This window comes from Vipera berus (assembly GCF_964194415.1).
Source record: "Vipera berus genome assembly, chromosome: 3".
In the NCBI taxonomy this organism is placed as follows: domain Eukaryota; kingdom Metazoa; phylum Chordata; class Lepidosauria; order Squamata; family Viperidae; genus Vipera; species Vipera berus.
Genome location: NC_138204.1, coordinates 68,583,798 through 68,601,450, shown reverse-complemented (window position 1 = coordinate 68,601,450; position 17,653 = coordinate 68,583,798). Strand labels below are relative to the sequence as shown.

Genomic DNA, 17,653 nt, shown 5'->3' with positions numbered 1-17,653 from the left:
GGGTAAGATGAACTAGAAAACATAGCTGTCAAGTCTGTAAATCTGAGCTAAAAAATTGATAATATATAAATTACTGATACTATGTGACCTTTTCAGAGAAAGGCATTCCATAACATGGATGCTGCAGCTAAATATGAGACAGATAGTCAAGAAGATATTGAAAGTGAAAGTGTCTACTGAGTCCAGTTGCCTTTTGAAAAACACCTTTGGGACTGAAAGTGAAAGCAGTTGATTTCCGCATGTAGCAAAATTACAGTAGTATTGTTTGGCCTACAGTATTGCTGGTCTATGACCTTGACTGATTGTTAAACTCAACGATAATGACAATATTTAGACCGAGAAAGTATTAAGGTCAATTTAAGAAGACTTTTTTCAGACTACATAAAATTTCCAGTGGTGCAATAGGACACCAGAATTAAGATACTTACTGTGTCAGATTCTCTGTCCTGAATAGCAGCTAATTCACCCACAGGATCAACCACAGGAGCTGGTGGGGTTGTAGATATTTCACACAAAGGAGATCTTGCAACTACCATCCTGACATGGTTTCCGCAGTTTCTCAACACTTGAGCAACTTGCTCGCTACTCATCCCTTGTACATTAATACCCCCAATTTCTAAGATGTGATCATCAGTTCTAAGTCTGCCATCCTTCAAGAAACAAGGAACATTTCTCAAAGTTACATTTAACTGGAACTGAATACTTTTTGTAAAGCAAAACTTCAATATAAAAATGCCATCGCATTAAAACAGTGCCGCAGTGGATGTTACACTGAAAGAATAATGTCAAATATTAAAAATATCATTAAAAATTACTGAAACTACCAGCATGTTTTAGCATATAATGTTCAATTCATACAGAAGTAACAAGAAATAGAAAAAAAACTAGTGAGCATATAAATTCATTAATAACACGTATCCGAACATAATTTCTACAATTCTGCAAGAGTTACTCACACATTGTCACAGTTATTTCTTTAAGTTGGAGGTACCCAATAACCAAGGATTTTTGTTACTGAGAAACCTTATTTTTAATTCCTCTAATGTAACTTGAAGTTACATAGTTACATAGTAACAGTTAACATAGTTTCTTCATATTCTTCAGGAAATAAACTGTCTCACAATAATGTCATCCAATCATTGTTACCTCTATTTTTTTGTTCAGAGTTTAACTTCATTACAATGTCTACCTTTCTGGACATTCAGAATATTATACAAAAATACTTTGGTACAATTAAGTTCTCCAGAAGAAGCAAAAGGGGAAAAATAATGAGACTGTGTTGTTGCAAGGCAAAAAAAGCCATATTTAATTTCTATTCTGTATAAGCCTCCAATTTTCATTGATACTATGAATTGGAATATATTCCCCCTAACCTCTTTTTGGAGGCACATCTATTTAATAAGTTACTGCCAGTTCAAAGCAATTTTGACAATTGCATAAGATGTAGTGTCTTTCAATATCAGCAGAAATTCAGGCAGTCCTCAACTTACAGCAGTTCATTTAGTGACTGTCCAAAGTTACAATGGCACTGAAAAAATGACTTATGACCATTTTTCACAATTATGACCACAGTAGCATCCCCATGGTCACGTGATTTATATTCAGATATATGAAAACTGGCACATTTATGATGGTTGCAGTGTCCTGGGATTGTGTGATCCCCTTTTGCAATCTTCTGGAAAGCAAAATCAATGGAGAAACAAGATTCACTTAACAACTGTGTTACTAATTTAACAACTGTGACAAGAAAAATTGTAAAATGGGGCAAAATTCACTTAACAAATGTCTCACTTAGCAACATAAATTTTGGGCTCAATGGTGGTCATAAGTCAAGGACTACCTGTATATAAAAGCAAGGAAGATTACGTTTTGGCATTAAAAAGAGCCTTGGTGGAGCAGTGGGCTAATGCCTCCTTAAGTAACACTAGCTGCCTGCAATTAGTGCAGGTTCGCATCCCACCAGGCTCAAGGTTGACTCAGCCTCCCATCCTTCCGAGGTAGGTAAAATGAGGACCCAGATTGTTGGGGGCAATTAAGCTGACTTTGTAATAATGCCGCTTGGTGTGTGTGTGAAAGCCCTAATAAGCAGGCATATACATAGAATGAAGGCTACTGCTAAGCTTGTAAGCCGCCCTGAGTCTTCGGAGAAGGGCGGGATATAAATAGAATTAAAATACAAAAATAAATAAAAAATACCAAATTGTAATTCTACATGTTTTTAACATTCCTCTTTTTACTTAAGAGCCAAGGCATACCGTATATACTTGAGTATAAGCCGAATTTTTCAGCCCACTTTTTGGGCTGAAAAATTCCACTTCGGCTTATACTCCAGTCAACAAAAAAAACTTACCGAGGACTTGTGCGCGGCCGAGGCTTTGGTGCTTCCGGGATCGCGCGCACCTCTCCCAAGCCACCGCCGTCCGGAGACCTGCCGAAGTTTGGGGAGGTTTGGGGAGGTGCGCGCGCAAACCTCCCCAAACGTCCTGCCTGCCTGCTTCTTTCCGCAGCGGAAAGAAGCAGGCAGGCAGGGCGCGGAGGTCCGGAGACCTGCCGACGTTTGGGGAGGTTTGGGGAGGTGCGCGCGCACCTCCCCAAACCTCCCCAAACTTCGGCAGGTCTCCGGACGGCGACGGCTTGGGAGAGGTGCGCGCGATCCTGGAAGCACCGAAGCCTCGGCCGCGCGCAAGTCCTCGGTAAGCTCCGGGCAGTCACTTGCTTCGCGTCTCCTGAGGGAAGGGGGGGCGACTGGAGCGGGCGTGTTTCCTCGCCTGCTGGGCGCCGCGATTTGCCCGGGGAACGCGCGGGCCGCGAATGGCAGCGTGGAGCAAGGAAGCGGACAGCCAGGGCTTCCCCGAGAGCCGCGGCCACACAGGGTATTCCTGTGTATTCAGGCTTGCAAAATGGCGGATCGAGCCTCTGCTGGCGGCAGAGGCTTGCAGAGCGCGGATCCAGCCTCCGCCGGCGGCGGAGGCTTGCAGAACGGCAGATCGGCTTATACTCGAGTCAATAACTTTTTCCAGTTTTTGGGGGTGAAATTGGGGGTCTCGGCTTATACTCGAGTCGGCTTATACTCAAGTATATACGGTATATATAAGATGTCAGTGACATTTAATTAGTATTCTTTAACCTACTTTTAATCTACATTTATGCATGCCATCAATTAGGCTTGGATGATTTAAATTTATTTTCATCATTTTAAGACAGAGCTCCCAACCTTTCTGGCTTGGCGGCCCAGGAGGAAAGGGAGCAGCAGGGAAATGAGCGCTAGCATGCGTGCGCATGTGCAAATGGGCAGCACACACCCATGGTGTGGCCGCTGGTGGCCGCACACTGGCGCCCACACACATGCGCAAATAGGTCACTGGCGCCATGACACTGGCAGCAATGCTAGCATCCCTGTGCATGCGCAAATGGGGCTGCTAGCACCTGCACAGCAGTGCTACTACAAGTGGGGGGGGCTTGCCAGCTATTCCCGTGGCCCGGTGGCCAACGGGCCACAGCCCAGTACTGGGCCGCAGACCATAGGTTGGGGACCCCCTGTTTTAAACAATTTGGGGCCCTTGCCAAATGTTTGCATATGCATACAGTGTAAAATACCAAATGTCATAGAAACAATGCTAAGTTAACAAACAGGAGCGGGAGACTTTATTCCAGCTCCTTATTCTACAATGCTTTATCTCAGCTGATACAGCAATGGAGAGATGACAGGTAACAATAAAGAGATGGAGAAGTTGGGACAATTTGATTACTACCCTCCTTTGCCCCAACGACATGCAATGTTGCGACTGGTTTTGCTTGTTAAACATTAACATAGTAACAATTAGTGATAAAGAGGTGGGCACAGCTCATTCCCCATAATTCTCCAAGGCTGAGAAATGCTTCTCCACTGCTGCTTCCACAGTCTAATAAGACCGGGTAAGACAAGGTCAAGGAGGTCGAACATATTTTCCTACTTTAGTGTCTGCTAAAAAACACTAAAAGACACTTCTTTCCCTCAAAGAAATTACAGAACCAAGTATTAACTATGTACAAATATACACCTTCACATACAAATACACAGAGAGAGAGAGAGAGAGAGAGAGAGATAAGAGAGAGAGAGAGAAAATTATAAACAAATTTACCCTGTCTGCTAGTCCACCAGGAACAATAGTCCGTACCACCACACCACTTGATTTTCTTCCTACAATTCCAAAACCTAATCCTGAGCCATCATTAATCAGTTCAACTTCCTCTGTGTGGCCCCAACTGACCTAGAAAAATAGAAAAGAAAAGTCATTTTACAATGATCTTTCAAAAAATTAAAATGCTAAAAACATTTACCATAGAACTTCCAATCCATACAATAACTTAAGTACTTGCTATTTTCCACAACAACTCAGCTGTTGTGAAAATCTCTTCTTCTTTGGGGCTACAACATCTGGAGCATATGTGAGATCCAGTGGCTCATGCAATTATAATAAGGTGGATTGATGGAGAACACGGACAACTATGCAGGAAAACTCCATAACGTGTTTTATTATATCATACCATAAATTTCCTCCAAAGCATTTCTAATTAAAACATTAGACCAGTACACTGAACACAATAATCATATCTGAAACACCGTAAAGGACACAAGAAGAGAGACTATCTTCAAACCATTTTTTTAGTGTCTCTGAAATATGGAATAATACATTACTATATGCCCGTAGATGATGCTCACAAATGAGTATGACAAATGCACTGGAATAATTACCTGGACCTAATCAGAACAACACATTGAAATGAAGCAAACAGTATCCATTTCCCAACAACCTAAACCAGTGGCCCCAAACCTTTTGGGCACCAGGGATCGGTTCCATGGAGAGAGGTTTTTCTGTGGACCGGAAAGGAAATGGTTCTACATGCTGCCTGCATCCACGGATGGAGCTTCACTTGTTTACGTGGCCTGGTTTGCACAGCCTGGTTTCTGGCATGCTCTGTGGCCAGTCCATGGACCAGAAGCTGGGGCCCTAAACCATCATGGTGGCTGGGGGAATTTCACAACAATCCCATAACAAAACAATGCCTGCTGATGCAATGGACATTCGTGTCATTTTGTTTTCCGTATGTAGGGTGGGAAAAAACTATTTAAGACTTGTTCCCTATCTGTGTATATATGAGAAAAGAACTTTACATTGAGTTCTGAGCATTTGAGGATACTAGATCTCAAATCAAGGAAGATTATTTGGTTCAGTGCAACCTAATAGATAGGTAACTAAAGATTGGTCAGCTGCTTGATATATTGAATATCAGTGACATTAACATACGGGGCTGAGTTAAAAGTGAGTGAGGTTTAAAAAAACCCATAGCACACATTTATTAGTGGGGGAGCGGCAGGTTAGGTAGGAAAAAACTGTAAATAATATAGTGAGAAAACTGCAGGTGATTTTGTAATGGGTTCTAAGCAGGATGAGCTATATAATCTTGACTAAGATACTTTTCTCTACTCTGGGTCCATATTTCTACTAATGGCTAGCCAGATTCTTCTGTGAAACATTCTGGCAGGCATGACAAAACCCAGTTATGTCCTTGCTTGTCAAATCTCAAAGGGAAACTCAAACTGACAGGACTGACTGGGCTGCTGGAATGGAATGTAGCAAGTACGGCTTTGTAGGAAATTGGGAGGAAGAATTTCTCATTCCTTTATTTTCTGTTTCCATCTTCTCCTGCTCATAAAATCTTAGTGGTGTAGGGTAGCAAGGCTTATGCTTAACCTAGGGGAAATCACTCTCTAGGACTGAGTTTCAGGAAACATTTGTTCAATCTTCTTGGTAAGTTCTTCTGATGCAGACAGTACAATGTTTTACCAGACAGCGCTATTCATCAGGGAATTTATCCTTCTTTCCACTTTTCCCCACAACAGCCACCCTGTGAATTAGGTTGGGCTAAGAGAGAGTCACTAGCCCAAAGTCACCAAGTGAGCTTCCATGACTGCCAATAGACTAGAACCTGGATCTCTTCATTTCTAATCCAACATCTGAAGCATCAACCACGCTAGCTCTACCCCTTCCCTTCCTCTTTTGCCATACTGGTAACTTGCTGCCTCACTGTTGCAGCTCCATCTCCTGCAGCTATCTTGGGAAAATACTGTTCTGTTCCACCTCCTGAGGCTGCAGTTTTTATATAAGGACATTAATTTTTTAAAGATTTGTTTTTTAACCTAGCAGTGAGTTGATCCAAACAAGCATTGTGTTTGATATGTAGCATTATCAGCAAAGACATTTGTGAGGTCAAATAAAAGCAAACTATGGACATAGGTTCAAACTTCCTGTGACTTAAGTGGAAAAAAAATCCAGGTTATGAGGATGATTTAATAACAAGTGAAAAGTTTAAGTCACAATTGTATGGAAAGAAAAGAAAAAAGGAGGTAATACTTTATTTTGTTAGTTTGTTCTATATAGATGCTCTATGGAAACAAAGTGGTTACGTTTCATGCTTTTAGCTTCAGAGAAACAACCACTATGATGAACCAGTAAGTTTAAGCAGTTTAACATAATTATATAAAGAAATAAAAGAACCTTCAGCTAAGATAGTTCCTTCATATCTATGTTTGTAGCAAATCATCAACAATTCAACAATTACAGATTTAATAATCTAGCAATCAAGCCACCTGAGCCTGAAGACTTGGTGAGTAATGGACAGTAGTAATATATAATAATGTACTATAAAGGACAAAAACCACAGTTCTGTTTCATTACTATAATCAATTGCTCATGTTTATGGTGCTCTCAAAGCTTGATAGTTTTCTTGCAGATGTTTCATTACCAAAGTAGGTAACATATTCAGCACTGATGATATTACCTAGTTTGGTAATGAAATGTTGCAAGAAAATCACCAAGCTCGTAAGATTTACTTTTTTAACCAAGCCATAAGTATTTCATGGGATAAAGTACTGTGAAACAAAATCCTCCTATTGTTTATACAGTTGACATCTGATTACCTGATTATCATCTGGAAATGCCTGGAATTGGGTAGCCAACAATTTAAACGAATGCTAATGAGAATGATGATGATGATGATAAGAAGGAGGGGAGGAGGAAGAGGAGATTATAAACTAAATATAGAAAGCTCACTCATAAATGGCTAGACTAAATCTTTCTTTAAATAACGGGCACCCCATTCTTAACAAATGTGAAAATCTCCATACATCCAGTTCCACAAACCTGTTGGTTTTGGATTATTCCCACTCTATCTACCAACCTTTTTTTAAAGGTTATGATTAGTACAATTATGAACAAATGTAAATCTTAAAAATGCTAAAAATGGGGAAAAATGATAGGGTAATAGCAGGAACTATATTTCAATTCAGTAGATTGGCAGCTACTTGCATATTTACAAAAACACTTATATAAAGTAAGTAATTTAAGAGCTAAAAAATGTAATACCCTGCTATCTTAGATTACAGGACTGAAAATAGATATTTTTTTCCATTATGTATGTTTCAAACAGCTCCTATGTTGAGAACAATAAGGCAATTCCAAAACCTGACCTACTAACGAACTGTATGGAGTAAAATTATACGGGGCAATTTGTCTAACATGCAAACCCTGGAAACGTGATGAACATTCTTGCAAAATCATATTTTGATTCTTATAAAAAATTATCTTACCATTTCTGGTTCATTAGTCTCACTCACAGCAGAAGTGTTCCTACTGCTGCTCTGGGTGGGCCCCCTGGCCACAACCAAATGTAAAGAGCCTGTGGACTGTTGGAGCAATAGGATTGCCTGTTGATGAGAAATGTTCAGGTCCAACGGTGTATGATTTACAGCCAATATCTGATCATTTTCCTTTAACCTTTGATCCCTAGGATAAAGCGCAAGTGATAGTTAAAAGTGCTGCAGAAATCTTTCACAAAATAGTTACATAATTGTGTTCAACCAACACAACTCACAGGTATTATGAAACAGATGCTTGGATGCAGGTGCAAAATGTGATATTGCATTAAGTCAGTTTATGTACTTATTTTTTTTGAGTAAGTACAATTGACAGGTTTTGTAAAGCATGGTAAATTATAAAGCATAGAGTACAATGGTCGGGTTCACATAACATGCTAATTCAAAGCTATTCAACCAACCAGCCAAACAGCATATTCTATTATATCGGTATATGAACCGAGTTACAGTGTTGGGTATGTATGATCAGTGTAAAGTGCCACCGAATTTCCAAATCCAGACAAAGGCTGGATCAGCGCACCACACTAAACAATGTTGTGATTTGGTTGGTTTAATCTTTAATTACAACTAAAATATTATGTGATTTGCTCTTTACCAATGGTATGTCAAATAGACAACTGTGAATTGTGCTGCACCAATTGCATATGTATCAACTATAACATTCAGATTACCTACATTTATAACCAAGTTTATCTAAGAAATATCAGGTTGTGTAACTACTATAAACAAAGACATGTTTTTCTTTCAGAAATTAAATTCTGTGTTAATAAACCACTCATTTATCAAATAACTCAGTTCTATTTAGGAAGACTATAATCTCTGTATCACCAACAATGATTATGTTTTCAAATGGCCTCTTGTCCATCATCAAGAAAGATTCATGATTTGTTTTACTTCTTTATCATGCCATGTTTCATTAAAAACCAAGAAGCATGATTGGGACTATTCAACAAGACAGGGCGAAAGAAGAAAGAGATTTAAGGCATCAAAGACGATGTCAGAACTTCAAAACATGATAAAATAACCCCAGAAGATGTCAAGAAACAATTAAGTTGCATCAGCCCCTTGAGGGAGACAATGTATTCTGAACAGAGAACAATACTGTGTACTCATCACAATGGAACTACAGGTTGTCATCAACTTAAACCATTCATTTAGTGATCAAAGTAATGGCACTGAAAAAAGTGGTTTATGACCATTTTTCACACTTAGGACCACTGCAACATCCCCATGGTGATGTGATCAAAATTCAGACGCTTGGCAACTCACTCATATCCATGACAGCTGTAGTGTGCTGGGGTCGCATGGTCACCTTTTGTAAACCTCTGATAAGCAAAGTCAATGGAGAAGCCAGATCCATTTAACAACTCTGTTATCAAGTTAAAAACTGCAGTGGTTTACTTAACAACTGTGGCAAGAAAGGTTGTAAAATTGGGCAAAACCCACTTAACCACTGTCTTGCTTAACACTGGGAATTTTGGGTTCAATTGTGGTTATAAGTTGAGGACTTCCTGTATTGAAATTCTTTACTATCTATACCACCACTATCCTATTTATCATTACAAAACTGACATGAGGTGCATTCTTCTAATCTGATCCTATTATCATCTGGGCAGGGAAACTATAAAATCCAGAAAATTTCAACAGGACATCTCAGAGTATCTCAAGAAGTGTTGCTAAATTTCTTACCTGGCTGCTATACTTCCTGGCTGTACTTCTTTCACAAAGATGCCAACTTCCCCAAAGTTTTGGTTTTTAAGAGCAATCACACTAAATCCAAGCCCCCCGTTAAATGGTTTCTCTATATCTATATACTCAATTTGCCTGCCCTGTGAAGGAGAAAAGTAATGTTATAAATACAATATTTTTACAATTGCAAATTGTTATTTTCTATCGATAAAATTTGACTAAGATTTGTACTACAACCCATGTGAAAATCTCCCAAACCTGCAGAACCTAAAAAGCATAGTCCCACTTTCTCCCTGGTCAAAACATCAATCATTTATTTACATTTATTTATATTTCATATTTCTAAACCTAACATCTCCCTCAAAGAGGTGCTCTGGAATGTGTTCAATAAAATATAACTGTTAAATAAAACAACGTATGTAAATAAACATTCTAAATTAAAAATTAGGGTTAAAAATTCAAAATTTTAACAATTAAACATCAAAAGGAGAGGGAAGTCCTAAAATGGCCATTAAGCATTGAATTACTACATGCTGGGGGGGGGGGGCTCTGAAGGAACTATCAGCCCCATAGTGGTGAGATCCTCTCTGCCCCCTATACAAAGCTGCAGAGCCAACATTTGACCCACTTACAAAAGGTCAAGCGTTTGGGGGCTTTCTTCACCTTTGGGGGCAGGCTGTTCCTCAAAGTGGGGGCAGTGGCAGAAAAGCCTCTCTTCCTAGACTATCCCACATCCATTCCATTTGGTATAAAGCCATTTTAAAATATAATGTGTGTATGTATGTATGCATGTCCTCATTTAGTGATGGTAACTTGGACAAGAGGTTCCATTGCTAAGCAATGCTTAAGTGTAACATTATGGGATTGCATCGCTTAGCAATGGCAATCCCGTCAATCTCCAGTGCCGTTGTTAAGCAAGGATCATGGGTCACAAAGCAAGGAGTCCGAATTACATCCACTTGTTTCAAACTGGAGTTACAATGGCCATACAGTGTAAGTAACTTGAATCAGCATCAAAATACTATTTTTGGTAAGAGGCACCCAGCTTGGTGGCACCTTACACTTGCAAGGGGCTGTAAGCTGTGCGTATATGCTAAGGAGGCAAAGAGACTATGTTCAAAAAAAATAATTCAGAAACTGGCTTTAATAACCATACGGTTTAGAATAAAAAGGAAACTTTTATACAATATACCACTGCATTTTTACCTCTGCCATTTTTTGGATTGTCAAATTAAAATCATCCATTTCAAATCTGGAAATTAGTGGAGCCATTTGCTTATCATTCTGGATGCTCCCATTAACAACAGGATGTGGGTCAGCATCAAATACCAGCAACCCTCGCCTAGTAAAATCAAAATCCACTGAACGATCTGGAGGCATATACCTAAGCTGTGAAGAACAAGACATTACCAGAAATTCTAAATACTGTACTTAATAATTAATACAAAATAATAGCACTAGTGAGCATACAGTACTGCTTAAGTAAGATGGAAAAACAACTTTTCTTTCTGGAATATTACTGAATCAAGGAGCAACTGAACATGTCAATATTCACCTTCTTAGTAACCTCAAGAGTATGAAACCCCCTCAAAGAGAATTCTTTTGCAACTAAAATCAAGGTAGAAAAAAATAATTATCCTGAATTGTTAACATAAGCTGGCACTTAATTGATTCATTCTTATTATGATTTCATGTTCTCTTTTTTTCTTACACAAAAGAACTTTTAAACTCCAGAAAGAATAAACTTCTCAGGATTGGGTTGTTTGTTTGTTTTTTGAATTATATAATTATATAATCCAGCCAATCCAATTGTAAAAAAGTAACAGATAATAGAAGGTAGTCCTTGACCAAAACTGAGCCCCAAATTTCTGTTGCTAAGCAAGATATTTGTTAAATGTTAAACAAGTTTTGCCCCATTTTATAGAAGGTCATAAAAGGTGATCCTATTATCTCGGGACACCGCAACCAATATGAGTCAGTTGCCAAGTGTCTGAATTTTGATCACATGACCATGGGGATGCTGCAACTGACATAAGTGTGAAAAACGGTCATGTCACTTTTTTCAGTGACATTATAACTTTGAATGGTCATTAAATGAACTCTTGTAAGTCGAGGACTACTTGCATTGAGACTGATCTTATATACAAGGCCAATTCAGAAATAAACGTCTTTGGTTATCAATGACAGACACTCGCAGATATAGAACTTTTATTGTACACATTAGAAAACTACAACATTTCATTTACATAATCACCATTCAAATTGAGGCATTTGTCATAACGTCTTACAAGGTTTGAAATTCCTTAGTAGTAGCTGTTCGGTGCCAAATCTGGGCTATGGATGGGGTGATCAAAACCAACCCAACGGAACTGCTTCAAAAGTTCTTGGGTGCATCTAGCAGTGTGTGGGCAAGCATTATCGTGAAACAACACCACACTGGAAGTCAGCATGTCCCGACACTTGTTATGGATGGCTCGTCTGAGTTTTTGTAACATTTCAAAGTAGACTTCTGAACTGATGATCAGACCATGCTCCATGAACTTCACTAGCAGTTCTCCTTTGGCATCTTCAGATTTTGTGGGATTTTCTATGGCATCACTTCCGGCGTGGTGTTGGTTCACCATAATGCTCACCCGCACAGCACTAGATGCACCCAAGAACTTTTGAAGCAGTTCTGTTTGGTTGTTTTTGATCGACCCCCCCCTTATAGCCCAGATTTGGTGCTGAGTGACTATTACTAAGGAATTTCAAACCTTGTAAGATATTATGACAAGTGCCTTAATCTGAATGGCGATTATGTCAAAAAGTAATGTAATGTTGTAATTTTCTAATGGGCAGGGCTTTTTTTCTCATAAAACGCTCAGAACGGCGTTCCGGCACCTTTTTTTGCAAAAAAAAAGCTCCCTCTATTGGCTTTTGAAAGCCTATTACCAGGGGTAGACAATCTTGGCTCTTTTTTATGACTCATGGACTTTAACTCCCAGAAATCCTGAGCCAGCCATGCTGAGGGGAAAGGGAGAGGTTTCCAAGCTGAGCTTGGAATTATTCCAAAATAATTTCTGGTGGTATTATCTGTACATTAAAATTCTGTTTAGTCACAATCTTTCACTTTTCACATTCTGGATAAGCAGTGGTCATGTATCCTAGCAAAAGAAGTTACATATGTGCATAAGCGTAGTCAGTAGCATATGCCTTTTTAAAAATATCAAACATGCAAAGAAACAAAAATAAGTCCAAAATATCTGTATTACATCCAGAAATGCTAACTTTGCAACCAATATTTCTCATCCATAACTATGGCACCCTAAGGATACCTGCATACATGCAAATGCTTCTTTGGGATCAGTAATGCAGCAGGGATTGCTTTTTCCTTCCAGTAACAGATTGCTGGGAAATACCAAACATGGCCTTGAGAATTCCAATGTTTGTGGTTGGAAAGAGGCCTAGAAATGCCAGCACAAATACATCACACTTGCTGAACGTGCACACACAACTAATTACAATCTTCAATTATATGTGATATATCTAAAATGAGATGGGCTGCCTCAACTGCAACTTGCAAACCATTCCGTTTTGCAGCAAAACAATCCAGGACAAGCTGATCAGCAGAGCTTAAAGAGGACTCATTAACACAATTTTTGGGAAGGAAAGAAACAGAAGGTCAGTTTAACATCTTCCAGTTGATGTTATGTTATGTAACATCTTCTGGGAGTTGAGGTCCACGAGTCATAAAAGAGCCAAGGTTGCCTACGCCTGGCCTATTGGCTTTTGAAAGCCAATAGGAATTGATGCTGAGCATGCCAAAAGACCCGGCCGACAAACGTTGCACAGGCAAGTTGTCTGCAGCGAAGGCAGGAACTTTGCACCTCTCCCTGCTGCCCAACTACACCATCTCAACTAGGTAAGATATTATTTGCAAATAGGATGGCAATAAGCAATGTAGGCTGCATTTACATCAGGGCTTTTCAACCTTTTCAGAAATTGTACCACTTTTAGGACATGACAATATTCCAGCACCACCAGTGCTTAACAAGGTGTCAAAAACTTGACTAAAAAGGGGGGGGGGTATTTTGGTTTGATTGGTTAGATTCATTTATCGTTATAGAAATGGCTAGTTTCTATTATAGAAAAGCAAAAAGTTGAGGTTCAATGTTAATGCTTCCTTCTACTCCTGTAACAGAGGAAGTCAGAAGTCAGTGCCTTTTCTTTTTCCCTTCTCCCCCTCACTTTTCCCTTTTTCTCTCACCCTTCGCTCGCAAAAGCCCCCCCACTCACTCACATTTTGCTCACAAAAGCCTCCAGTCGCTCTCACTCACTCCTCTCTCTTTCAAAGGCACCTCGTTCAGTCTCTCCCCCACTCACTCCATCTCTTTCAAAGGGCTATTGCTCGCTCGCTCACTTACTGCCCCGTCGCTTCCAAATGCCATTTGCTTGTTCACTCACTCACTTACTGCCCCATCGCTTCCAAACGCCATTTGCTCATTCACACACTCACTTACTGCCCCGACGCTTCCAAACGCCATTTGCTTATTCACTCACTCACTTACTGCCCCATCAGTTCCAAACGCTTCCAAACGTCACTTACTCGCTCACTCACTTACTGCATTTGGAAGTGACGGGCAGTAAGTGAATGAGTGCCGGTGCTGGAGGCCATCAGCTGTTTGGCGCCGTAGACCACTGCCACGAGGAACACAGCTCTGGGTCGGGTTTTGGAGCAGCTCCGGGTGGAGGCTCAGCACAGGCCGCGGAGTGGCAACTGCAGGGAGGGGAATCCCCACGGCAGCTGTGGTGAGGGGAATCCCCGCAGCATGTGGCTCCAAGCCGCAGGGGCGGGGGTGCAAAGGACGGGCGGCAACGTCGGAGCAAGACACTAGCATCGCTCCCAGTGACAGCACCTCTGAGTTCCAGCACCTTTTTTTTTAGAAAAAAAGCACTGCTAATGGGTATAATAAAAGTTCTGTACCTGCGAGTGTCTGTGACTGATAACCGAATGTAAGTTTATTTCCGAATTACCTTCGTATTTTCTCAGGAGAAAATCACTGATCACAGTGATTTGCATCTTCATTTTCAAAGACAGAAAAAAACACAACAATCCACAAAACTTCTTTTAATGTTCAAGAGCAAATCTTCAGTGCCTCTTCATTCTGCTCCTGTGCACACATATCACACATTTTGGAACCAGAGGCCTTTGGATTAGAAGCTGGGAGACCATAAACTCTAATCCTGCTTTAAGCACCAAAACCACTTTGATTCCTTTGGGTGACTTTCTCTCAGTCACAGGAAGATGGCTTCTGAAAATGTTGTCAACAAAACTGCATGGACTCGTCTATATGGTCACCAAGAATCAAGACTAACTCAAAGGTTTAAAAAAGAGGTAGAGCTAACAGAATATCTGAAACATCATGTATACTTTGGGTAGCATTTCTTTTCTAGATTTTATATCAGAGACATTTCTGGCTCCAAGATTTAGGCACTTTGCTTTTAAAAACTGACAAGAAAAATGGCACTATAATGATTTATAAATTTTTAAAGAAATGGTGTGCACCAGGGGTTAATGATACTGTAAAAGGAACTAAACTGCAACCATATATGTTTTAATAACATGTTACTCCCTAAAGCTTTCTTACCAGGTTGGAATATAAGCCCATATAAATAAAAAGCGTCTTGTAATTCTGAATCAAATAAAATACAGCTTAAACACATTTTAGCATAGGAGTTTCCACAGAAGTCACAAAACCAGACTCTATTGTAGACTGTTGAGACAAGAATACAGTCTTTATGATAGTTATTAACTAAAGTGATGTAATGCTTTAGGGAATGTTAGGTGAAGACTGGAGATGATCCAGATAAATATATCTCCAAAATTACACTGGCAGCTGCTATAGATAATACTGTAAGATTTTATTTATAATGGGAGACTATTCTGGAAAAGATAATCAAACAATGAATCAGCGAACACCTAGAGGCAAACAAAGTCATTACTAAAACCCAACATGGGTCGTGCCAGACAAATCTTACTGCATTCTTTGACCAAGTGACAAAATTAGTGGACCAGAGGAATTCTGTGGATATAATTTACTTGGACTTCAGTAAGGCATTTGATAAAGTAGATCACAACCTACTACTTGATAAGATAGAAAAATGTGGGTTAGATAGCATCACCACCAGATGGATTCGTAGCTGGCTGACTGGCCGTACTCAGCGTGTGGTCCTCAATGGAACTGCATCTACATGGAGGGAAGTGTGTAGTGGGGTGCCTCAGGGTTCTGTTCTAGGCCCAGTGCTCTTCAACATCTTCATCAATGATTTGGACAAGGGGATAGATGGGGAACTCATCAAATTTGCAGACGACACCAAGCTGGCAGGAATAGCCAACACTCCAGAAGTTATGCTTAAGAATAGATACAGGAGGATCTGGACAGACTTGAACATTGGCGCTATCTAACAAAATGAAATTCAATGGTGAAAAAAATGTTCTACATTTAGGCAAGAAAAACCAAATAATACAGGTATAGTTTCTTGCTCAGTAGTAGTAACTGTGAGAGAGATCTTGGAGTCCTAGTGGACAGTCACTTAAATATGAGCCAGCAGTGTGCTGCAGCTGTCAAAAAAGGCAACACAGTACTAGGCTGCATTAACAGAGGGACAGAATTAAGATCACATGAAGTATTAATACCACTTTACAATGCCTTGGTAAGGCCACAGTTTTGGTCACCACGATGTAAAATAGATGTTGAGACTCTAGAAAGAGTACAAAGAAGAGCAACAAAGATGATTAGGGCACTAGAGGCTAAAACATATAAGGAACGGCTGCTAGTTTAGTGAAAAGAAGTACTAGGGGTGACATGATAGCAGTATTCCAATATCTCAGGGGTTGCCACAAAGAAGAGGGAGTCAAGCTCTTCTCCAAAGCACCTGAAGGCAGGACCAGAAGCCACAGATGGAAACTAATCAAGGAGAGAAGCAACCTGAACTAAGGAGAAACTTCCTGACAGTTAGAACAATTAACCAGTGGAACAACCTGCCTCCAGAAGCGGTAAATGCTCCAACACTGGAAGTTTTTAAGAAGAGACTGGACAGCCATTTGTCTGTTGCGGTTGTTGTTGTTGTTATTATTATTGTTACTTTGCCCCAAATTGGGGTGCTACTATTAGGGCAATAAAAGAAATATAAGATTCTTATATGAAAGCCAACTTGTTTTTATTCAAACTTGGAGGTAGAATCTGTCTCACAATTGCTATTAAAATGTCCATTGCACACCCAATGGTGATCAAGTTTCATATTTCACTAATTGCCAATGTGGCCAGAAGGCTGTTATTCTTCTCCTGGCTGATTATTTTTCATAAACCACTAATAAGATTGCAAAATTCTTATCAATAACTGCAGCTGTTAAAAGCCTTCTGGTTCCTCCTTTGTGCTATTAACTATTACCTCCTTATTGCATTAGAATTTTCTTGTAATTTACATTTTTTTCTTTGATAATTATTGTATTACATGCTGGTTTTTCATTATTTTTGGTCTTGGACCATTTATACATTTTTTTATTTGATTTTTGGCTGTTCCTTATCTTAAACCAAGCCTTATTCCACAGCAATGTTTATACCAATGTGATTGAGGAGGCAAATCATGTAAATACTCTGAGATCCTTCTGAGAAAATCAGGATATAAATATAATAAATAAACCCTGATTTAATTCTTAGTGCTTTTAAAAAAAATAATGTTCTTATTTTTTAACCGTCAAAAGTGTTTAGGTCTACAACGCATTTTCACACAAAAGTAATGTAGGTAATCTTTGACTTATGACTACTATTGGGACCAAAATCTTAGTGACTGAGCAAAGCAGTTGTTAAGTGAGATAATGTGACTGCTTTGTTCAATGACTGCAATCCCAGTTGTGGTCATTAAGCAATTTCCCAGATTCTTGAGTGGAACATGCATGGAAGGAAACTGCTTTGATGGACTGTCTCAAAGGAGTTTGGATTTTCTGAATCTGAGTTCCATTTCTGCTCCCCTTGGTAGCTCCTCTTGGTAGGCCACACCATCAGCCAGGCCCCAGAGATGAGAGGGAGTCTTCTCAGCAAACAAGAGCAGTTTGCAATCTTCCTTGCTGGCTTCCCAATTGACTTTGGCAGTAAAGATTACAAATGTGATCACATGATCATGGGGCACTTGGCAATCAGTTGTAAGTGGGAACAAGTATCCAGATCGTAATCACAGAACTGAAGGGGGGGCACAACATTTTATGACAGCTAGAAGTGCTTTATGGGC

General features: G+C 39.7%; 1 protein-coding gene across 1 annotated transcript in view; it reads right to left on the bottom strand.

The window, feature by feature from the left end:
• PATJ (PATJ crumbs cell polarity complex component) overlaps positions 1-17,653 on the bottom strand; it is a 167,885-nt gene that overhangs the window by 145,417 nt on the left and 4,815 nt on the right. The window contains exons 5-9 of the mRNA XM_081325227.1: positions 10,592-10,774; positions 9,386-9,525; positions 7,631-7,826; positions 4,122-4,250; positions 429-650 (exon numbers count right to left, since the gene is read on the bottom strand). Of these exons, the coding sequence (XP_081181353.1) occupies positions 429-650; positions 4,122-4,250; positions 7,631-7,826; positions 9,386-9,525; positions 10,592-10,774 (870 nt within the window). The remainder of the gene's footprint in view (positions 1-428; positions 651-4,121; positions 4,251-7,630; positions 7,827-9,385; positions 9,526-10,591; positions 10,775-17,653) is intronic.